At 47.3% G+C, this 19,996-nt stretch overlaps 1 protein-coding gene across 5 annotated transcripts in view; it reads right to left on the bottom strand.

The window, feature by feature from the left end:
- RFTN1 (raftlin, lipid raft linker 1) overlaps nucleotides 1–19,996 on the bottom strand; it is a 228,494-nt gene that overhangs the window by 145,107 nt on the left and 63,391 nt on the right. The window contains exon 1 of one of the 5 annotated variants that reach the window (XM_070377109.1): nucleotides 16,940–17,027. The exons of 3 other annotated variants lie outside the window; for them this stretch is intronic. In XM_070377109.1, the coding sequence (XP_070233210.1) occupies nucleotides 16,940–17,012 (73 nt within the window). In that variant the 5' untranslated portion in view covers nucleotides 17,013–17,027. Of the gene's footprint in view, nucleotides 1–16,842; nucleotides 17,028–19,996 lie in introns of those variants that run through there. One more of the 5 variants, XM_070377104.1, reaches the window with a different exon arrangement.

Below are 19,996 nucleotides of genomic sequence, written 5' to 3'. Positions count from 1 at the left end.
GCAGCATAGAAACTAGCAGAGAGCAGGTGAGGAGACACTGCTGCAGGTGCAAAATTCAAGGGGCACCAAAACGCAGCAACCAGGACAAATCAATGTTGAATGCAATATGCTGAAAGTGAAAATGAATACCCGAAGCCCACAATGAACGCACTATCAGAAATGTTAATAAAGATAGGATCAGTGTTATCGATTTTCCTTTTGCCTCAAGCTCCAGTACAGCTCGACATGGTACTGCTCCGGATCTCCTCTTTTTAAAACACGTTGCCTCGCTTGCCTCACCCGAGTGCCGGCCCAGTCCAGCATCTCTTGCACTCTTGTCTGGGGCCCTGCAAACAATGGGAGTGGGCCTGTGTAAAGGGAACCAGGGGCGGGTTTCCCCCGCTGTCAGATGACGAAGCAACTGAAGTGTGTGTGTGGCACAGACACTGGGTGTTTCATTTAAAAACCTGAATGGACTTTTGGCAGGAGTAAGCCTTCCTGGAGGGCAGCACCTTGGAAGAAGTCATGTTGGACTCTCTGCGACCCCATGCACAGTAGCCCGCCAGGCTCCTCCGTCCATGGGATCCTCCAGGCAAGAACACTGGAGTGGGTTGCCATTCCCTCCTCCAAAGGGATCTTCCCAACCCAGGAATCGAACCAGGGTCTCCTACATTGCAGGCAGATTCTTTACCTTCTGAGCCACCTTTCTGGAGGGTAATTTTATAATACCCATCAAACCTAAAAATACCATACAGCATGGAGACCACCCTCCTCTTTGATGAAACTGTACATAAAGAGCATCTGTGAGTCATCAAAGATGAGACCTTCAAGTAAGTCTCTACAGGTTGGTATTTGATAAATGTTTCAAGTATCTTAGACTCTTTCTGCAATGATAAAATAAGCCTGTACCAAAATTTTGATCATTTGTATGTGTTTCCTCTTACACATCATCCTATAATTAAAACAATAAAATAAAAGCAGTCAATGCATTTTTTTTTTTTTCAATGCATTTAGAAGCCTTGGGATTCTAGGATCAGCTACGCTCCTGACTGGCCTCAACCCCAGACATGTGAATGGTCAGTTTCTGCACATAAAACGGAGATTACTTCCATCACAGAGTTGATGTAGGAATCACACGGGATGACGCATGTGTAATCGATGAGGCTCCAAATGGCCGAGCCTGGTGGCGCGGGGAGTGGTGGACCAAGAGCCGGGGCCCGGCTGGCCGCAGACGCTGAGGACCGAGAGCCGGGGCCCGGCTGGCCGCAGACGCTGAGGACCGAGAGCCGGGGCCCGGCTGGCCGCAGACGCTGAGGACCGAGAGCTGGCCCCGGGGCCCGGCTGGCCGCAGACGCCGAGGACGGATCAGCCCTGAACCTCCCCAACCCCCCGCACGCCTTCACCTCCACCCCGCCAGTCAGGGCACTAAAAATATTAGTCAATCAACCACGTTACGGCTAAACGCTTCCTGAATAAAACATAACATCTTTAAAATTTTTATCTCCAAATCTAAAGATGCATTTCCTGTCAAAACTCAAGGGATTTTATGGCTTTAATTTTTGGTATGTGTGCTGTCAAAGTAAGTTGATCTTCATGGTTAAAAAAACAAATAAAAATGAATCTCAACCATCTTATGGCAATTAAAAAAAAAAGGTCCCTATGGTAAATATGATTAAAGGCCTTAATTCCATGTTTCTTTTTGAACCTTAACCTTAAAAAAAAAAAAAAGCCCTGTTCTTGTAAAGTGACCAATTCCCCAATATTATTACTGGGAAAACAAACGAAAGAATGACTTACGTGTTTGGAACATACCAAAGTGGCCTCTTGGTCTATTTTCCCCACCCCTCCCATCAGAATAACCTCTCCACTATTTTTGTTTTGTAATATTTGCCTGATTTTGTTTACAAATTACATAACCTTGGGTGATTCATGTAATTCCCACCCTGTCTCTTGGGTCCCTTCTTTTGAAAGCGAAGACCCCTGACAGGCCATTCCAAAGGAGCATCCAACTTTCAAATGCGACGATGTTAATATTTCGATCTGGAGACTAAGGTATAAGTTTCTAACTAGAAAGGGACATCGGAGAATAGAATAAATATTTCCAGCGTGAACTGAAAGGGTCCTCCCAACCAGAGTCAAAAGAAGCAACAATCACACGGCAGGCAGGCTGGTGGAGAGACAGAAAGGCGGGGGAAAGAACCTGTCGCTGGCGTGGCCGGACGAGACTCCCCGCTGAAGGGCTTCCCCACTGGCTGCTGGCTAAGGGTCCACGGGCCCATGCAGGGGACACGGGTTCCATCCCTGCTCTGGGAAGATCCCCCACGCCTCGGAGCAACTAGGCCCGCATGCCCCAACTACCGAGCCTGCGCCCTCCAGCCTGGGAGCTGCGACCACTGAAACCCAAGCACCCCAGAGCCGGCTCTGCAACACACCGAGTCACGCAACCAGAAGCCACGTATCACAACTCCAGAGGAGCCCTGCTCGCCACCCCTGGAGGAGGCCCACGCACAGCCACGGAGACTCAGCACAGCCCAACATACAAGGACGCACTTATTCAAAAACCACACTGCTGAAAGAGAGAGCCCGATTGGACTGTCTTGGCCAGCGTGACTCTCCAGGCTAGGGCTCGGCACCCACTCGAAGGTCACACTTTCCTCTCCACTTTCTCAACTGTCCTGTCTCACAAACTTCACCAACAGTGCTCGGAATGCAAGCCGGGGTCCCATGCTCTGGGAGCCACCTCCATCCCAAGTGGGTACTCGTCCTGCCGCCGTGCAAAGCCCCAGTTCTCCAGCCCGAGCAGAGGCTGGGTCTCATCCTGTGACCTGTACTGGGCCTGGGACAGACCGCAAGGCCAGGATTTGAGGCCCCAGGGTCCGATGGATAGGGTAAGCAAGACAGAGAGCCAGGGATGGACAAGGAGGTGGAAGCCCCACCTCACCAGGAGAGCGGCACCCTCTCCTCCCAGTCAGATTATTACTGAGGGGCTTGGGGGGCCCAGTGGTGCCAGAACTTCTAATTCTTACCCCAAAAACTCACAGTTCTTGACCCTCATAGAAACTCTCCTAATCCTCAGCTTTGCCAAGTCAGTCCCACTTCATTTCAACCCCACATGGGCTCCCTGGTGGCTCCTACAATGCAGGAGACCCAGGTTCAATCCCTGGGTTGGGAAGATCTCCTGGAGAGGGAGATGGCTGCCCACTCCAGTATTCCTGCCTGGAGAATCCCATGGATAGAGGAGCCTGGTGAGCTACAGGCCACGGGGTCACACAGTCAGGACACGACTCACCCGGTGGGCTGCAGAGTCTGGCTGGGGCATTCCATAAGTGTGGGAGGACAGACGCCCCCCGCCTCCTTCTCATCCCAGACGGTGACACTGCCGAGGGGCGACCGCCAGTCGGGCGCTGACGTGCTTCCTCGGTGCCCTCTCCCGTCATCGCGACGCATCCACGTCTGCAAGGTTACACCCACAGGCACTGGAAGCAGGCCTCTGCTTGCTTCCTGTCTCTTGCTTACCTGACTACTGCAGGTGCCTAGTACAGTGAAATCATATGACAGTTGTCCTTTTGCGATTGACTTATCTTGTTTAGCACAGTTTCGTCAAAGTTCACCCATGCTGCAGCATGTATCAGGACTGCTTTCTTTTTGAAGGCTGCATAATAGTCCATCGTGTGTGTATGTCACACTTTTGAAGATCAGAGTTAGCTGATCTACAATGTCGTGTTAGTGTTGGCTGTACAGCAAGGCAATGCCGATATATACATACCCACACACACACACACACACACACACACACATTCTTTTTCATATTCTTTCCTCTTACATTCAAGTACTCTTGCCTGGAAAATCCCATGGATGGAGGAGCCTGGCAGGCTACAGTCCATGGGGTCGCAAAGAGTCGGACACGACTGAGCGACTTCACTTTTCTCTTATAGGTTATTACAAAGTATTGAGTATACTTCCCTGTGCTATATAGGAGGTCCTTGTTGGTAAGCTATTTTATATGTAGTAGTGTGTATATGTTAATCCCCAGTTCCTCCCTTTTCTATACTGATGGAGATATGAACAAAGAGGTTAGGACCACATAACTACATTTCAAATCCCTTGGAAATCTTTGCTTTGTCCTCATTCAATTACCAATAACAGGCTTTTTAAAAAAATCAACACGCAGAAAGCACTGCTGGAAAGGTATTTCGGGTAACATGAGAGTCCAAAGGTCTTTTGAAATAAGTGTTTTGCTCTTCAGTGTTTAGAAAATAATTCCGTATGAATAAATAAACCATTATTCCTGGAGGTTTTATTTTTTTTTTTAAAGAAAGGAATGAAACAGGGGGAAAAGCGTAATCCACAAAACCACATATTTCTTAACACTCCTGGGATAAAGTAGATTGCTTTTGCTATGACTATGTTTGTTTAACAAAAACATTCTGCAGCCCCGTTGACTCCCTGGAAATGAGGCCTTTCAGACATCTGCAGAGGAGCCAAAGTGATGTTGCTGCTGCTTCAAATTTCCTTATGGGGAAGGAAAGATCCCCTGGAGGAGGACGGCCACCCACTCCAGTGTTCTGGCCTGGAGAATCCCATGGACAGAGGAGCCTGGCGGGCTACAGTCCATGGGTCGCAGAGTCGGACCAGACTGAAGCAACTTACCGCACACACACACACCAGCTTCCACACCAGAAAGAAAGCGCATGCACGACGACCAGTGACCTCACATCTCACCCACGTCCCTGCAGCAGGCCAGCCACGCCCAGCTGCAACAGCCCCCATGTTCGTGCCCAGCAATCGTTTCTGCTTTAGCCCGATTACTCACAGTCCGACCCTGCTTTTCTACTTACATCCAGTAGCGGATCTGTCAACACCAGGAGCCCAACACGAGAGACAGACACCATCTCCCGGGGGTCACGCCCGCTCAGGTGAAGCTGATAACGATACTGTTCAACCAAATCCTTTTTTCCCCTCTAAGTCCCTTGAAGGCCACCATTTCTATAACCTCAATCTGCCTGGCTTTGCCGTAGATGCAGTTCAGCAAAACACAAAAGTCAATCATTGCTCGATGTGGGGTTTTTCACTGTATAAGTGAAAAAAAGGAATTTGAGCTTTAAAATAAGGTTTGCAGCCCATGTCTTTGGTATCATTTCTAAATCTGGGGCATAAAACTTCCATCTTAGGGTCTTCAAATTCAAATTTTTGTCAACTTTTTATCAACAAATTCATGTTTCTGAAACAAAACAAAACAGAAAGAAAAACACACACATCCAGACTCAAGAGACCACACCATTAAAACACTATGTATTCTTTTATATTCTGTTAATTGGACTGAAATTCACTTAACATAAAGTCAATCATTTAAAGTGAGTCAGTCAGGGGCATTTAAATACATTTACAATGTTCTTTGGAAGGAATTATGCTGAAGCTGAAACTCCAGTACTCTGGCCACCTCATGTGAAAAGTTGACTCACTGGAAAAGACTCTTGATGCTGGGACGGATTGGGGGCAGGAGGAGAAGGGGATGGCAGAGGATGAGATGGCTGGATGGCATCACCGACTCGATGGACGTGAGTTTGGGTGAACTCCGGGAGTTGGTGACGGACAGGGAGGCCTGGCGTGCTGCGATTCATGGGGTCGCAGAGTTGGACACGACTGAGCGACTGAACTGAACTGAACTGACTGACAATGTTATACGACCCTCACCTGTCTCTAGTTCTGAAATGAGGCAACTGCAAATCCATTAAGCGCTTATTCAGCATTCCTCTCTCCCCTGCCCCCAGGCAATCAGCAACCTGCTTTCATAAAACACAATTCTTAACACCTTAACTGCATCACAGATAAACTCAAGAGGGAAATCTCAGTAGGACTAAAAGCACTTCTTCCAGCTTCCACGAACCCAGGATTCTACAGGTCAGCCAGCAATAACTGACGAAACAACCCATGCTCATCAAATGAGTCCTGAGATGGGGGTCGCCAGTCCACAGTGGCTATGAATCCCCCGTGCAGGAGACATGGGCTCGACCCCTGGTCCGGGAGGATCCCACAGACCACGGAGCAGCCTGGGTGGGAGGGGAGTTTGCGGGAGAATGGATACACGTATATGTATGGCTGAGTCCCTTTGCTGTCCACCTAAACACTGTTAATCGCCTACACTCTAACATAAAATAAATAATTAAAAACAAAACAATACCAGGCACCGTGAAGCTCAGATTTCACAGTGGGGTACTCAAATATTAAAAGCAACCAGCTAGAAACTGAACCCAGAGTATTAATAAAATATTTCACACGCTTAAATGTACTCTTTATAGAGAAGACACGAAGGATTACCAAGTCTTCAAACTTTTAACCAAACTCATTCACACCAGACCCAAAAACAGCTTAGCGTGAGTCAGAAGGGAACCTGATTATCAGTATTTTATGCCCTTTTTCCTAATTGAGCGTGATAGCTCTCTAGCTGACACTCCTGGAAGTTCTCTTTTGATTCTGAGACTACAATAAACTGATTGCATCAAAGACCAGCCTCTAATGAATATGTACAAACAATATGGAAATGAAACTATTTAGAATGTAAATGAGACCCTATATGGATTTCTACGATAAAAGTCTCAAGACCTGGTATAAAAGTAATCAGCACATAAAAGCTTCAAGGCTGAAAATGTGGCTGGTCTGAGTTGAGTGTGCCACACGTGTAAAGTGTACGTGAGATTTCAATGACTTAGCACGGAAATAAGAATGCAAGATACCTAGGCTAAGAAGTTTTTTTTTTTTTATATTGCTAACACACTGAAATGACAATATTTGGAATATATGAGGATTAAATAAAATGTATTGAAGTGCATCTCACCTGTTTCTACCTGTTTTACATGTGGCTACTGGAAAATGTAAACTTATATATGGAGCTCACGTACGAGCTGGATGACACTGCTTTTATCATTACTTATTAATCATTTGCTTAACATTTATCACTGCTTTTAATTATACAAATTATTCATTTAATCTTTTTCTGTCCTTCCCAATAAATAAGTTCTGCCAGGCAAGATTCCAGGCTGGGTTTGTTCGCCAACAAGCTGGCCAACCCCGAGTGCCTGGAGAAGGCTCATTAACAATCATCGCTAAATGAAGAATTCCTCCATTGACCCATACGGCCACCACCCACGTCATGACCACACTAGAACTTTTTCTGCCAAAGGAAGGCCAATGCAAACGGCCACCTGCAGCCACTCAAGGGGGTAAACTCGGAGGTGCCACACAGTCTGGGCTCCAAGTAAATTAGCCAAGATGATACCAAGAGGACATGAGTTTGAGCAAACTCCGGGAGACCTGGCGTGCTGCAGCTCACGGGATCCCAAAGAATCGGACACGGCTGATGGACTGAACCACCACAAGCTCGATGACAGAACCCGTGATGAGTCCTCAAAAACCATCACCCAGGGTAAGACCCAGAGGGAGTTTATTATTTTCTCCATCATGGTAAAGTATACATAAAAACTTACCACTGTAACCATATCTCAGCGTACATTTCAACAGTTCTAAGCACACTAACACTGCTGCATAACCATCACCACCAGGCCTCTTCAGGAAACCTTCTCCTAACCAACGGTGCCAGCTGCGGCTGCCCCTCAACCCTGCCCTCAGCCACCCAAGCAGAGAGGACCGCGCCTCCATCCCCCCAGCCCTGCTTCCTCTGCCCCCTCCGGCAGGAGCAGGAGATACAAGAGCAGCAAGGAGGAAAAACCAGCTGCTCTGACTCACAGGAATTCCCAAACATGAAAATCCGCCACTGGAAAAGAATCAAAGGTTGAGGCGACAACAGAAGCAAAGGAAGAAAGCAAGAATTTCACTTTGCAGACGTGGCCGGAAGACGGCCCCAAGACTAAGCATCTTAACCACAAGCAGTATAAAATGGGGGGAAAAGAAATTTCCCAAAACCCACAGCGCCCCGAGGGCGTAAGTGCACTTCAGTTTGGCATTTACATGGGACAGAAGAGCGTATTACTATTTCTTTTTATCCTGAGTCATTACCATAATGGGCCTCCACTCTATAACAGGGTTTTACATTAATATGTCAATAAAGTCTTTACTTAGGAGAGTTTTTTTTCCCCTTACATTTCAGAGTATAATAATATAAAATAATACACTATGGAAACTGTCAAAAAGCATAAAAATTCACCATGCACACAGACCAGTTTTAAGAGTTTATGACAGTTAGGGACCTCCCTGGTGGTCCAGTGGTTAAGGCTTCACACTTCCAGTACAGGGGACGTGCGTCTGATCCCTGGTTGGGGAACTAAGATCCCACATGCCACAGGGCAAAAGATAAAAAAAAATCAATACGCTAATGGTGAACTTTCCTACAAATGGGGCCAGAACAACAGGCTCTCCGTACAGAAATGTCTAAAATTCAGTCACTCCACAAGTAAAGTTGTAGAGTCATTCCTGGAACAGTCGGATTCATAGAGACAGGCAGTAAATGATGCTTTCCAGGGTTTGGGGAAGGGAAGATGGGGAACTGGTGTTTAATAGATATAGGATTTCAGTGGAGGAAGATGGATGGTGGTGACAGTTGCCCAACAATTTGAATGTACTTAAGGCCGCTGTACTGCATGCTGAAAAATACAAGAAAGGCCTAAGTTTTATGTTATGTATGTGCGTTACCCAAACTTCCCTGGGGCTCAGACGGTGAAGTGTCTGCCTGCAACGTGGGAGACCTGGGTTCAATCCAGGGGTCGGGAAGATCCCCTGGAGAAGGAAACGGCAACCCACTCCAGTATTCTTGCCTGGAGAATCCCATGGACTGAGGAGCCAGGCGGGCTACAGTCCATGGGGTCGCAAAGAGTCAGACACGAACGAGCAAGTTCACATTCACGTTACCAAAATTTGAAAAAAATAGGATGTCAGTACTTCAATCATGAAAGAAAGAAGAGTTTATAACAGAATAAATCCCATTCTCTGCAGGCTTAGTACCACGTCTACCCTCAAAGGAAGCCCACTCGTGGTTTCAAAGGCATGGTTCCCAGACACACCAGCGATGCAGACCAGTGGGCCCCCTCTCCCTGCTGTAGTGGAGACACGTATTCAGTGACACAGTCAATGAGCCATTTGCAAGACTTACCAAAAGTTCCACATATTGTGAATGCATTTAATAAATAAAATTATGTGTATGACATCACAAAAGATTCAACAGCACTCAAATGAGGATAGGACCAGACAGCTCTCAAGCTCTAAAAAAGGCTTCACACCTGCATTTTCAGCTTTGCATGAACAATTACCGCGTTCATGTGCAAACTCCCAAATTGGTGCATGGAAATAGAAAATCGTATACATGGGCTCCACTCACCAATTTGCATGCAAAATTGTCCTCAGCAATCTCTGGTTCATTTTTTGCCATGTAAGACATGGACTGGGGGCGGTCAATGATGCCTCAGGAGACTGATTTTAGGAGGCATTTTGGTTCCCACTACTGAAAAAGGGGGTCCCTGATGCTGTCTGGGTCTACACACGCATATAAAATCCTTCCCAGCTGCCTTCTCACGCATTTCAGTGGAAGAGCGGAAAAGCCTGAGAATGAGATTAAGTAGAATAATGGGTAACGGATATAGAACAAGTAATAGAACAAAGAAGAAACATGGTAAAAAAAAAAAACGTGTTTTCACCCAGAAAGATGCCATCTATCAATGACAGTCTGCACGAGAAGAGAAAGATGGATATTAACCAGGCAGGAAAAGGACTCCTCTGATTCAGCCAACGATATTTACTGAAATGGACCACCAGGAAGCGTGGCCTTTGAGACTGCCAGTGAGGCCCTGACAGGCATCTAAGTGCTCATAACGCATCTGAAAGTTTTTTCTAACGTTCCTTCCCTTCCTTGCTGCTTCCCTTTTTCACTTGACGTGCAGCTGGTGTGAACTGAGATACGCTGGGAGTGTGAGAAATACACACGATTTCAAAGACTTTGTGGAAAAAAGAAGAATGTAAAATATTTCGGAGTGTTTTACTGATCACATGTTAAGCCGATGATATTACAATTGATTTACCTGTTTTAATTATTTTTAATGTCGCTACTAGAAAATTTTAAAATAGATTCATGGCTCATCTTATATTTCTATCAGACAAGGTCTGTTCTAGAACCTTTTGTTTTAAATTTAGTTACTTAAATTTTTTATTTTAAACTTATTTCAATCCAAAAAACATTATCCCTCCTCTACTTTTATTTTAAATTAGATCCATGGCTCACATGATATTTCTATTGGATAGATTTGTTCTAGAACCTTTTGTTTTAAATTATTTAAGCTGATTTCAGTAAAAAAAAAAAAAACAAAAACAAAAAAACATGATCCCTTCTCTGCTTTTATTAAGCTGCCAATTTAGCTCCTGACTAAGCATCCTTTAGCCACAAGCATCAGTACAGACACTTCTCTTCCAAAAATAAACCTGTAACACGCAGAAATGGGGCAAAGCTGCTGAAATATGTACGTGTGGGATCAGTGAGTCATCTACCTTCAAGTACATTAAATCTTTTCTTCTTACTCGTTGTCACCACTCCAAATTGGAGGGGAAAAGCAAAACTTCTTACAGTTTTCACATCTGATAGTGAAAGTAGCTCAGTCATGTCCGACTCTGCGATTCCGTGGAATTCTCCAGGCCAGAACACTGGAGTGGGCAGCCTTTCCTTTTCTCCAGGGGACCGTCCCAACTCAGGGATTGAACCCAGGTCTCCTGTATTGCAGGCAGATTCTTTACCAGCTGAGCCACAAGGGAAGCCCCAGAATGCTGGAGTGGGTAGCCTATCCCTTCTCCAGCGGATCTTCCCAACCCAGGAATCGATCCAGGGTCTCCTGCATTGCAGAAGCATTCTTCACCAACTGAGCTGTCAGGGAAGCCCTCATACCTGATGTTTGGTCCCTGAGCCCTTAAATATCCGCTCTTGGAGAATTCCTAGTAACACCATCACACCAGCTCCTAAGGTGTTTACCTCTCTGGAGCAAGTGGGTTCACAACCTTTTTCGGCCCCTACCCTGTCTGCAGCCCCAAACACCCTCCTGAGTCTCACCCTGCCAGGCAGCGATCCTCAAACTGAGCATCTCGCCTGCAGAGCAGCACTGCTCTTGCAAAACTTTAAATAGCCTCGGAGGCCGCCAGCCAGCCAGCATCCCGGCTGAGATTATTCACGTCAGAAACATCAATAGACCCTCCAGTTTGTTTTGTTAAGTCTGTGGAAGTGCCCTGGATTGGATTTTTCTGGGTGATTTATGTTACATTGCACAAACGTGAATTCTGCCTCACGCACTTAACACGTCGCTGCGGTCACACTCCTGTTTAACGGAGCCAGCTCCCTTCCTGGGCTTCCCTGTCTGGCTCCTTTGGGGTGGGATGAGAACTTCATGATGTCCAGTTCCCACACCCCAGTAAGAAGGGAGTATCGTTAGTACTTTGTTATCACTACAGATCAAGGTCTTAACTCTAAACAATGGAGGCAGAAAGAGAGCAGGAACCTGGAACTGAATTACAGGGGGGAAGGCTGGTGGCATCTCCAAGCTGGCGAAGGCAGAGACGGGTGGGCTAGTGACCAAGGATGCACTTGGATGGTTCGGTGGAAAGACCCGTGGTGTGTATGCAGCCCAGGCGTCTTTGACAGTCCTGATTCTGCTGCTAGCTCTGTGTCCACAGCCAGATCCCTGAAGACACCATGGAACGGTCTGTAAAGCAAAGGGAACTGTGGTCTGGGCAATTAGGGCAACTTCATGGTGGTGCTAGTGGTACAGAACTGTCTACCAATGCAGGAGAAGGAAGAGCCCCCGGAGGACGGTGCAGCCACCCGCTCCTGTGTTCCTGCCTGGAAAATCCTATGGGCAGGGGAGGGCTCCAGTCCATGGCGTCGCCAAAGAGTCAGACACAGCAGCGACTAAGCAACAGCAGCGTATACACACACGTGAAAGATGAGTCCCTGGACAAACCAAGGCTCTTGATTTACTGACCAATTATGGTCTCAACAGTCACAATGAGGGAGTGGCCAAACCATTCAGTAAGACAGGGAACAGAAAATACCCCGCGGAGAGCGACAGCTGTGAGTGAGGAGCTCAGCTCAAGTCAGGCTGCGGACAAGTCAGCTGCCATCTGGCCAGCCTGCGGCCTGTCCTTCCGCAGCACTGACATCCTTTCCCTCTACTTTTCACACTACTTTTAACCTGCTTTTCTGAGAACAGTTGCAAAGGATTTTTTTAGCTGAAAGAGTCCTTAAAGACGATGATGATGACGAGACAATGACAGAAGTGATTTCAGAAATAACGCTAACAAGGACGGTAACAATAATACTCACTTCCTCTAACAACGATGGTAACAATGATACCCACTTCCTCTGAACATACATTTCATGCCAGACATCGTCTCCTGTGTTTTACACGAATCCTCCTTAATGAGAGATGCAGTATTACCATCTCCACTTTAAAAATGAGAAGACTCTGGATCGGAGAGGCTGAGTAACTTTCCCAAGGTGGTACCGCTGGTAAGTGGTGGCCTCAGATTCACTCAGGCATTCAGAGCCAAAGCCTTTAACCTCGACACTCTGCAGTTTCTCTAACCGCCCAAGCCACCCCTCATTTTACAGATCGTAACATTGTGCCCCCACGGTATTAAACAACGGGCTGCAGACACAGCTGGCAGCAGAATCAAGAGTCTCCGAGGCCCCTGGACTACACACCACGGCTCCTTCCACTACACCACAGAAGTGTAGCTGGCACAGCCGATCAGAACAAAAGACTCCCAGAAACCGACGGGCACCGTCTCCTTGCTTCTGCACAACTGTGGCCTCCCTTCCCAGGCTCCGGAGTTTGTTTCTGATCCACCAATAGCCAACTGCTTGGATCAGGGTTTTCCTTGAAAGGCTGAGCACAACAAAGCCTTTCCTTGAAATGCAACGTTGATTTCTTCCATGAATTTGGCAGGGTAATCACGATGGGGGGAAAAAAAAAGTACCGCCTGGATGTGTGCACCACGTTCAGAGCCAGGAAATCGACAATTTGGGAACCAGAAAAATAAGAATAGCTACCTAGTGCTTATAAATAACCATTAGAAACCAGACTTGCCTCATTTCGGGGTATGGCAAGCAAAAATAAAGCAACTGTTTAAAAGCAAATCCAGTTTGCAAAGTTAAATTTCCACAGTTCAAAGACATTTATAGACTGAGAACTGATTCAGGTGAGGAAATGCAAATAACACACTGCTGACCTTCTCCATGTCCCTGGACTCCTGCCCACAGTGCAGAAGGCGGGGGCACAGGGCAAAGGTCACGGCCAGGAAGTGACAGGCGCCTTGGTGGACTTCCACAAAGAGTTTGACCCGTATCTGGTTTGAGCACCCCCAGGTACTGGGGGGGACAGGACAGGTGGCTCTGGAACAACGTTTCTTCATTCACCTCTACTCTCCTTGTGTCATTATTAACACGTTCCCAAACACCCATGTTCAAATATCTTTACAGGCTCAAGATTTGATAGGAGTCCCCAAATTGCCCTAGGCATCAGTCTGACCATTCACAGTCCAGCCTATGCCTATCTCCTCATGTCGCTCATGCGGTAGGTGAAAACTGATCACGCTGTTTTCTTCTGAGTTTCTCTAGTTGATAGTAAGCTTAGAATCTTTATATATAATGTACAATTACATATGTCTGACTCTTCAGTTAACAATCCTGCTGCCCAGTTTTCTATAGCTCAGCTTATCTTTTTCTTACTGATTTGCAGTAAGATTTTGTCTATGATGGGTTGTTGTTCTTATTCAGTTGCTAAGTTGTATCTGACTCTTTGTGACCCCATGGACTGTAACATACCAGGCTCCTCTTTCTTCCACTATCTCCCAGAGTTTGCTCAAATCCATGTCCACTGAATCTCTATCTAACCATCTCATCCTCTGTCGCCCCCTTCTCCTCCCACCTTCAATCTTTCCCAACATCAGGGTCTTTTCCAATGAGTCAGCTCTTCACATCAGGTGGCCAAAGTACTGGAGCTTCAGCTTCAGCATTAGTCCTTCCAATGAATATTCAGGGTTGATTTCTTTAGGATGGACTGGTTTATTCTCCTTGCAGTCCAAGCAACTCTCAAGAGTCTTCAGCACCAATTCGAAAGCATCAATTCTTCAGCACTCAGCCTTCTTTATGATCCAACCTCTCACATCTGTACATGACTACTGGGAAAACCATAGCTTTGACTAGATGGACCTTAGTTGGCAAAGGTCTCTGCTTTCTAAGATGGATACTGGTCCTTTGTCTGATATGCATCTGGGCATAGCTCATTTCACTATGCTTCACAGACTCTACACTTGTCACAAATTGAAGGTTTGTGGCAACGCCGTCTTGTCAGACAATAGTTAGCCCTTTTTTGGCAATAAAGTTTGTTTTTTTGTCTTGTTTTGTTTTCGCTGCGTTTTGCAGCTTGCAGGATCTTAGTTCCCCAACCAGGGATCTAACCAGGGCCTATGGCAGTGAAAACTTTAAGTCTTAACCACTGTACCGCCAGGGGATTCTCAGCAATAAAGTACTTTTTAATTAAGAAAATAATAGCAAATGAAGCAACTGACAAACAACTAATCTCAAAAATATACAAGCAACTCCTACAGCTCAACTCCAGAAAAATAAATGACCCAATCAAAAAATGGGCCAAAGAACTAAATAGACATTTCTCCAAAGAAGACATACAGATGGCTAACAAACACATGAAAAAATGCTCAACATCACTCATTATCAGAGAAATGCAAATCAAAACCACTATGAGGTACCATTTCACACCAGTCAGAATGGCTGCGATCCAAAAGTCTACAAGCAATAAATGCTGGAGAGGGTGTGGAGAAAAGGGAACTCTCTTACACTGTTGGTGGGAATGCAAACTAGTACAGCCACTATGGAGAACAGTGTTGGAGATTCCTTAAAAAACTGGATATAGAACTGCCTTATGATCCAGCAATCCAACTGCTGGGCATACACACTGAGGAAACCAAAATTGAAAGAGACACGTGTACCCCAATGTTCATCGCAGCACTGTTTATAATAGCCAGGACATGGAAGCAACCCAGATATCCATCAGCAGATGAATGGATAAGAAAGTGGTGGTACATATACACAATGGAGTATTACTCAGCCATTAAAAAGAATACATTTGAATCAGTTCTAATGAGGTGGATGAAACTGGAACCTATTATACAGAGTGAAGTAAGCCAGAAAGAAAAACACCAATACAGTATACTAACGCATATATATGGAATTTAGAAAGATGGTAACAATAACCCTGTGTACGAGACAGCAAAAGAGACACTGATGTATAGATCAGTCTTATGGACTCTGTGGGAGAGGGAGAGGGTGGGGAGATTTGGGAGAATGGCATTGAAACATGTATAATATCATGAATGAAACGAGTCACCAGTCCAGGTTCGATGCGATACTGGATGCTTGGGGCTGGTGCACTGGGATGATCCAGAGGGAGGGTATGGGGAGGGAGGAGGCAGGAGGGTTCAGGATGGGGAACACAGGTATACCTGTGGCAGATTCATTTTGATATTTGGCAAAACTAATACAATATTGTAAAGTTTAAAAATAAAATAAAATTTAAAAAAAAATAAATAAAAAAAGAAAAGAAATGTATATTGTTTTTAAATATAATGCCTTTTGCACAATTAACAGACTATAGTATAGTATAACGGAGAAGGCGATGGCACCCCACTCCAGTACTCTTGCCTGGAAAATCCCATGGATGGAGGAGACTGGTAGGCTGCAGTCCATGGGGTCGCTAGGAGTCGGACACGACTGAGCGACTTCACTTTCACTTTTCACTTTCATGCGTTGGAGAAGGAAATGGCAACCCACTCCAGTGTTCTTGCCTGGAGAATCCCAGGGACTGGGGAGCCTGGTGGGCCGCCGTCTATGGGGTCTCACAGAGTCAGACACGACTGAAGCGACTTGGCAGCGGCAGCAGCAGCAGTACAGTGTAATCATAACTTTTGTACACACTGGGAAAACAAAGCATTTGTGTGACTTGCTTTACTCCGACCCTCGCTTTACTGTGGTGTCTGGAACTGAACTGCAGTATCTCTGAGGTGGGCTTGTACTGCAATTTTGTTTGTCTGTTTTTTACATAGAAGTTTTAAAAGCATATGTGATCCAAACTTCTAGAACTTTGAGGCTTCTGGCTTACGTGCATCCTTTCTAAATCCAAAGCCTGGGCTCATATAAAACTCCATTTATAGTTAAAGTGGCACGACTAACCCCTAAGATAAGTGAGTGCTTTGAACTGGGTTTCCACTATGGTGCCAGGCAGTGCTTGGCCCCCAGAACAGTTCGGCACACGTGCGCTGAGGGCCAGGAGGAGAGTGTGTCTGAGCAGGGTCCAGAGCCCCGTAGGAGGATGAATTAGACATCCAGGAGCCCTCTTTCTCCTAAAGCTACTGAGATAACCTTTCTTATCTATCAGGTCAACTCTATTCAACTTTAGATTGCAGATTCCTTGTGTTAATAATGCCTAATAAAATATCTTTCTTGACAATTCATAAAACACACATGCTTTTGGAACTTTAGAGTTCTAACTCTAAAAGACTGGTTTTGCAAAAGGGGAAACTGAGGTTTCTCCCCCCAGGGCCCCATCAGTCGTGTCCGACTCTTTGCGACCCCGTGGACTGTAGCCCACCAGGCTCCTCCGTCCATGCGATTCTCCAGGCAAGAATACTGGAGTGGGTTGCCATTTCCTTCTCCAGGAGAGAGTTACAGCAGAGTCAAGGTCTCCAATACCTGCAGGGCCACCGCTGCCCGTGTCCCCGTGACGCCCGCCCCCAGCCGGCCAGGAGGAATTACACAGCCGAAGCAAGCCGCATCCGTGCTGTGGCTGCAAGCACCCTTACCTTCCTGACGATTCCACGTGGCCACACTCCTAAGTCTCCACCTGAAGCTGGTTCTGAAAAATCCCCCTGGCAAACCCCACAGGGGATGGAAACTCACCATGTTCAAAACAAACCCGTTCACGACCCCCGCGCCTGCCCTGCGTCCTGCGCCTCCGCACGGTTTGCAACATCACAGCCAAGGGAGATACGGCCCGAAACCGGAAATGACACGGCAGCTGCCTCGGCCTCTAACTCTTCCCTGCATCCAGCCGGCCGCCGTCCCCTGCCAAGCCTCCTGTGAACCCTCCGTTATGAGGCTCCCTCCTCTGCACGGCCCCACCTCAGCTTTCCTGACCTCCAGGCTGCCTCCAGGCTGCCCTCCACCTACACTGCCTACACTAACAATCCGGGTAAAGCACAGGCTGGCACAGTGCCCCAAACCCCCAGCCCCACGCTTCGGTCCAGCAGTTCTCAGGAGGGATGGTTGTCTCCAAGGGAACATTATGGAGACGGGGGTACTATCAGTTATCACAGGGGTGGGGGACTCATCACCACTTCGGGGGCCAGCAGGATGGCTCCAATGCACAGGGTAGACACTAAGAACTCTCCTGATCGCCACACAATTTTTGAAAATCCTACTGGACAGTCTTATTTTTTTTTAAATAATAGAATAACCTGGAGTATGTGCTTTATTCTTTTGTACCTCAAAAATATACATTGATAAAAATTTATTTCTATTTAATTTTTATTGGAGTATAGTTGCTTTACAATGTTGTGCTGGTTTCTGCTACACAGGAAAGTGTATGAGTTATATGTGCACATACATCCCCTCTTTTGGGGGTCTCCTTCCCATTTAGGTCACCACAGAGCACGGAGGAGAGCTCCTTGAGCCCTACAGTGGGTTCTGGTTACTGACCTGGTCTGTACACAGGAGTGTGTGCATGTCACTCCCCGCCTCCCAACTCACCGCACCGCTACTCCCGCTTTGGTGTTCCTACGATTCTCCTCTGTCTGTGTCTCTATTTCTGTTCTGCAGATAAGGTCGTCTATACTATTGGACATTCTTTGTAGAGGAAAAACCTGGCTCTAATTATTGAAGCCTAGAATTTCACTCCGCTTTGCATATAAACAAAAGTAAAGTGTGCACAGTTTACGGTACACTGAACCTTCCAGGAAGGTAGTCCTGAGTACAAGCGTGGAAGTGAAAGTCGCTCAGTCGAGTCCAACTCTTCGCAACCCCGTGGACTGTCTGTGGAATTCTCCCAGACCAGAATACTGGAGTGGGTAGCCTTTCCCTTCTCCAGGGGATCTTCCCAGCCCAGGGATCGAACCCAGGCCTCCTGCATTGTGGGCAAATTCCTTACCAGCTGAGCCACCAAGGAAGCTCAAGAATCCTGGAGTGGGTAGCCTATCCCTTCTCCAGGAGATCTTCCTGACCCAGGGATCGAACCCAGGTCTCCCACATTGCAGGCAACTTCTTTACCAGCTAAGCCATCAGGGACACTGCCTCCTGGGTGGTCAAGGCCTATTCCCCAGCAGAATCGCCCCCGGGGGTGGGGTAGATCCCCAGGTCCCACCCCAAGCACCGGGTCAGAGCTGCATCTCAACAGCTTAGGCCACTGGCTTCCCTGGCTCCCTCTGCTCGAGAAGGATTCTTTATGAGGCTTCAGGAGTCGTGTTCTGGAAAGGACTGTGGGGCCAAGACTGAGCTCACAGGAAACAGCTCCTGGTCGATGGGTGATGTCTATGCGGTGGCAGAACGCGAATCCATGCAGGCGGACAAGGCCCTGCTTCCCGCCCTTTGCCTCCCCAGTTCCCTGTCTGCCCCGAGAATCCTCCGGGCCCTCATGGCTCTTTCTAGAAGACGCTTCCTCAGCCTCCCCCATGGCTGTCTCCCTCCAGACACCACCTGGAGCACCCGCAGCTTCTAGGGCGTCTCTGAGAGCGGCCGGGACCTCATCTTGCCCATTTGGTCCCTCTGCAACCGGCTCTCCTCTGCCCAGCTAATAACCAGAACTCAACAAGTACTCAGCAGACAAACATGATGAATCAGGACCCAGCGAGCACAGAGTCCATCACTGCGAAGGACAGATGGGTAAAACCGCCTCTTCCTCTGCAGCACGCCGCCTCCCGAGACCCTGGGCCTCCAGGGATGAGGCAAGACTGCCTGACAAACCAAGGCTGCTGGGCACAGTCCTGCCTCCAGGACCACCTCGTCTGGGCGAGTGATGGAGCCCCCAGGCGGGGACCGGGTACCACCAGGCTTGGGGAGCAGGCGCAGAAGCGTCCACGGGAGCCACCCCTGTGGCTTGGTTTGGTTTGGCTCCGTTTGGTCACCCAGGTTTGCTCGGCTGCAGAGGGGCCATGAGGCGAACTTGCCCTGTGATGACTTCCTGCGACTCTCACTTGCAGGAGTGATGTTATTTTTAGGGGGCGGGGGAAGCCAAAGAGGCTTATTTGGCAAACGAACACCATTTGGTCGCCTGAGCTCTGCGTGCGGGTGTGAAGGTCCTCACACTAGAAGCTAGTGGTTTTCAAATCCACCGGAAAGAGTCTCCATACACAGGTCAGGGGCAGGAAAATAAAAACCCCAGGATGACAAGCATGCAAATTAACCCTGGAACCAGGCGAGGAACCAGGGATGATGGACAGGAAACAATGAAGCTGACCACATGTCAGGACGAGGAAAATTCTGAGGAAGGGAGCATTCTGCCCAAAAGTTTCATTAGGAGAGGGCATTCACACCAGGCATTTATGGCCCCCAAAGTCCAGTCTGTTAGCACCGGGGCAGGAGCTGTCCACTGTGTTCAAAAGACCAGTGACACTGAAAATTTAGGACCCCAAGAGGTCTTCTCCCCTCTGAGTTCACTCCCCAGCTCTCAGACAATCAGCTAATCGAGTCCAAATAATCTAATCATGAAGTAATAAATGCACATGGCAAAAACACAATGGATATTCCTACTCAACAGAATTAGACATCAGCTGTGGTGTCGAGATGCTAATGAAACATCAGACAATCTGTGAGAATGCCATGCCAAGGAGAAGAAAGACAAATTGGGCTCCTCCACTCCTCATGGAAATTAGAAGATTCTAAACTAATCAATTAGCTCCACATCCCCACAATCTCCACCCCGTCTCTGCATTATTATTCCTCTTCATGAAATTTCCTCAGAAT

Source organism: Bos mutus, chromosome 1 (assembly GCF_027580195.1).
Source record: "Bos mutus isolate GX-2022 chromosome 1, NWIPB_WYAK_1.1, whole genome shotgun sequence".
In the NCBI taxonomy this organism is placed as follows: Eukaryota; Metazoa; Chordata; class Mammalia; order Artiodactyla; family Bovidae; genus Bos; species Bos mutus.
The sequence above is the reverse complement of the archived record's forward strand: the minus strand, read 5'-3'. Positions and strand labels throughout refer to the sequence as shown.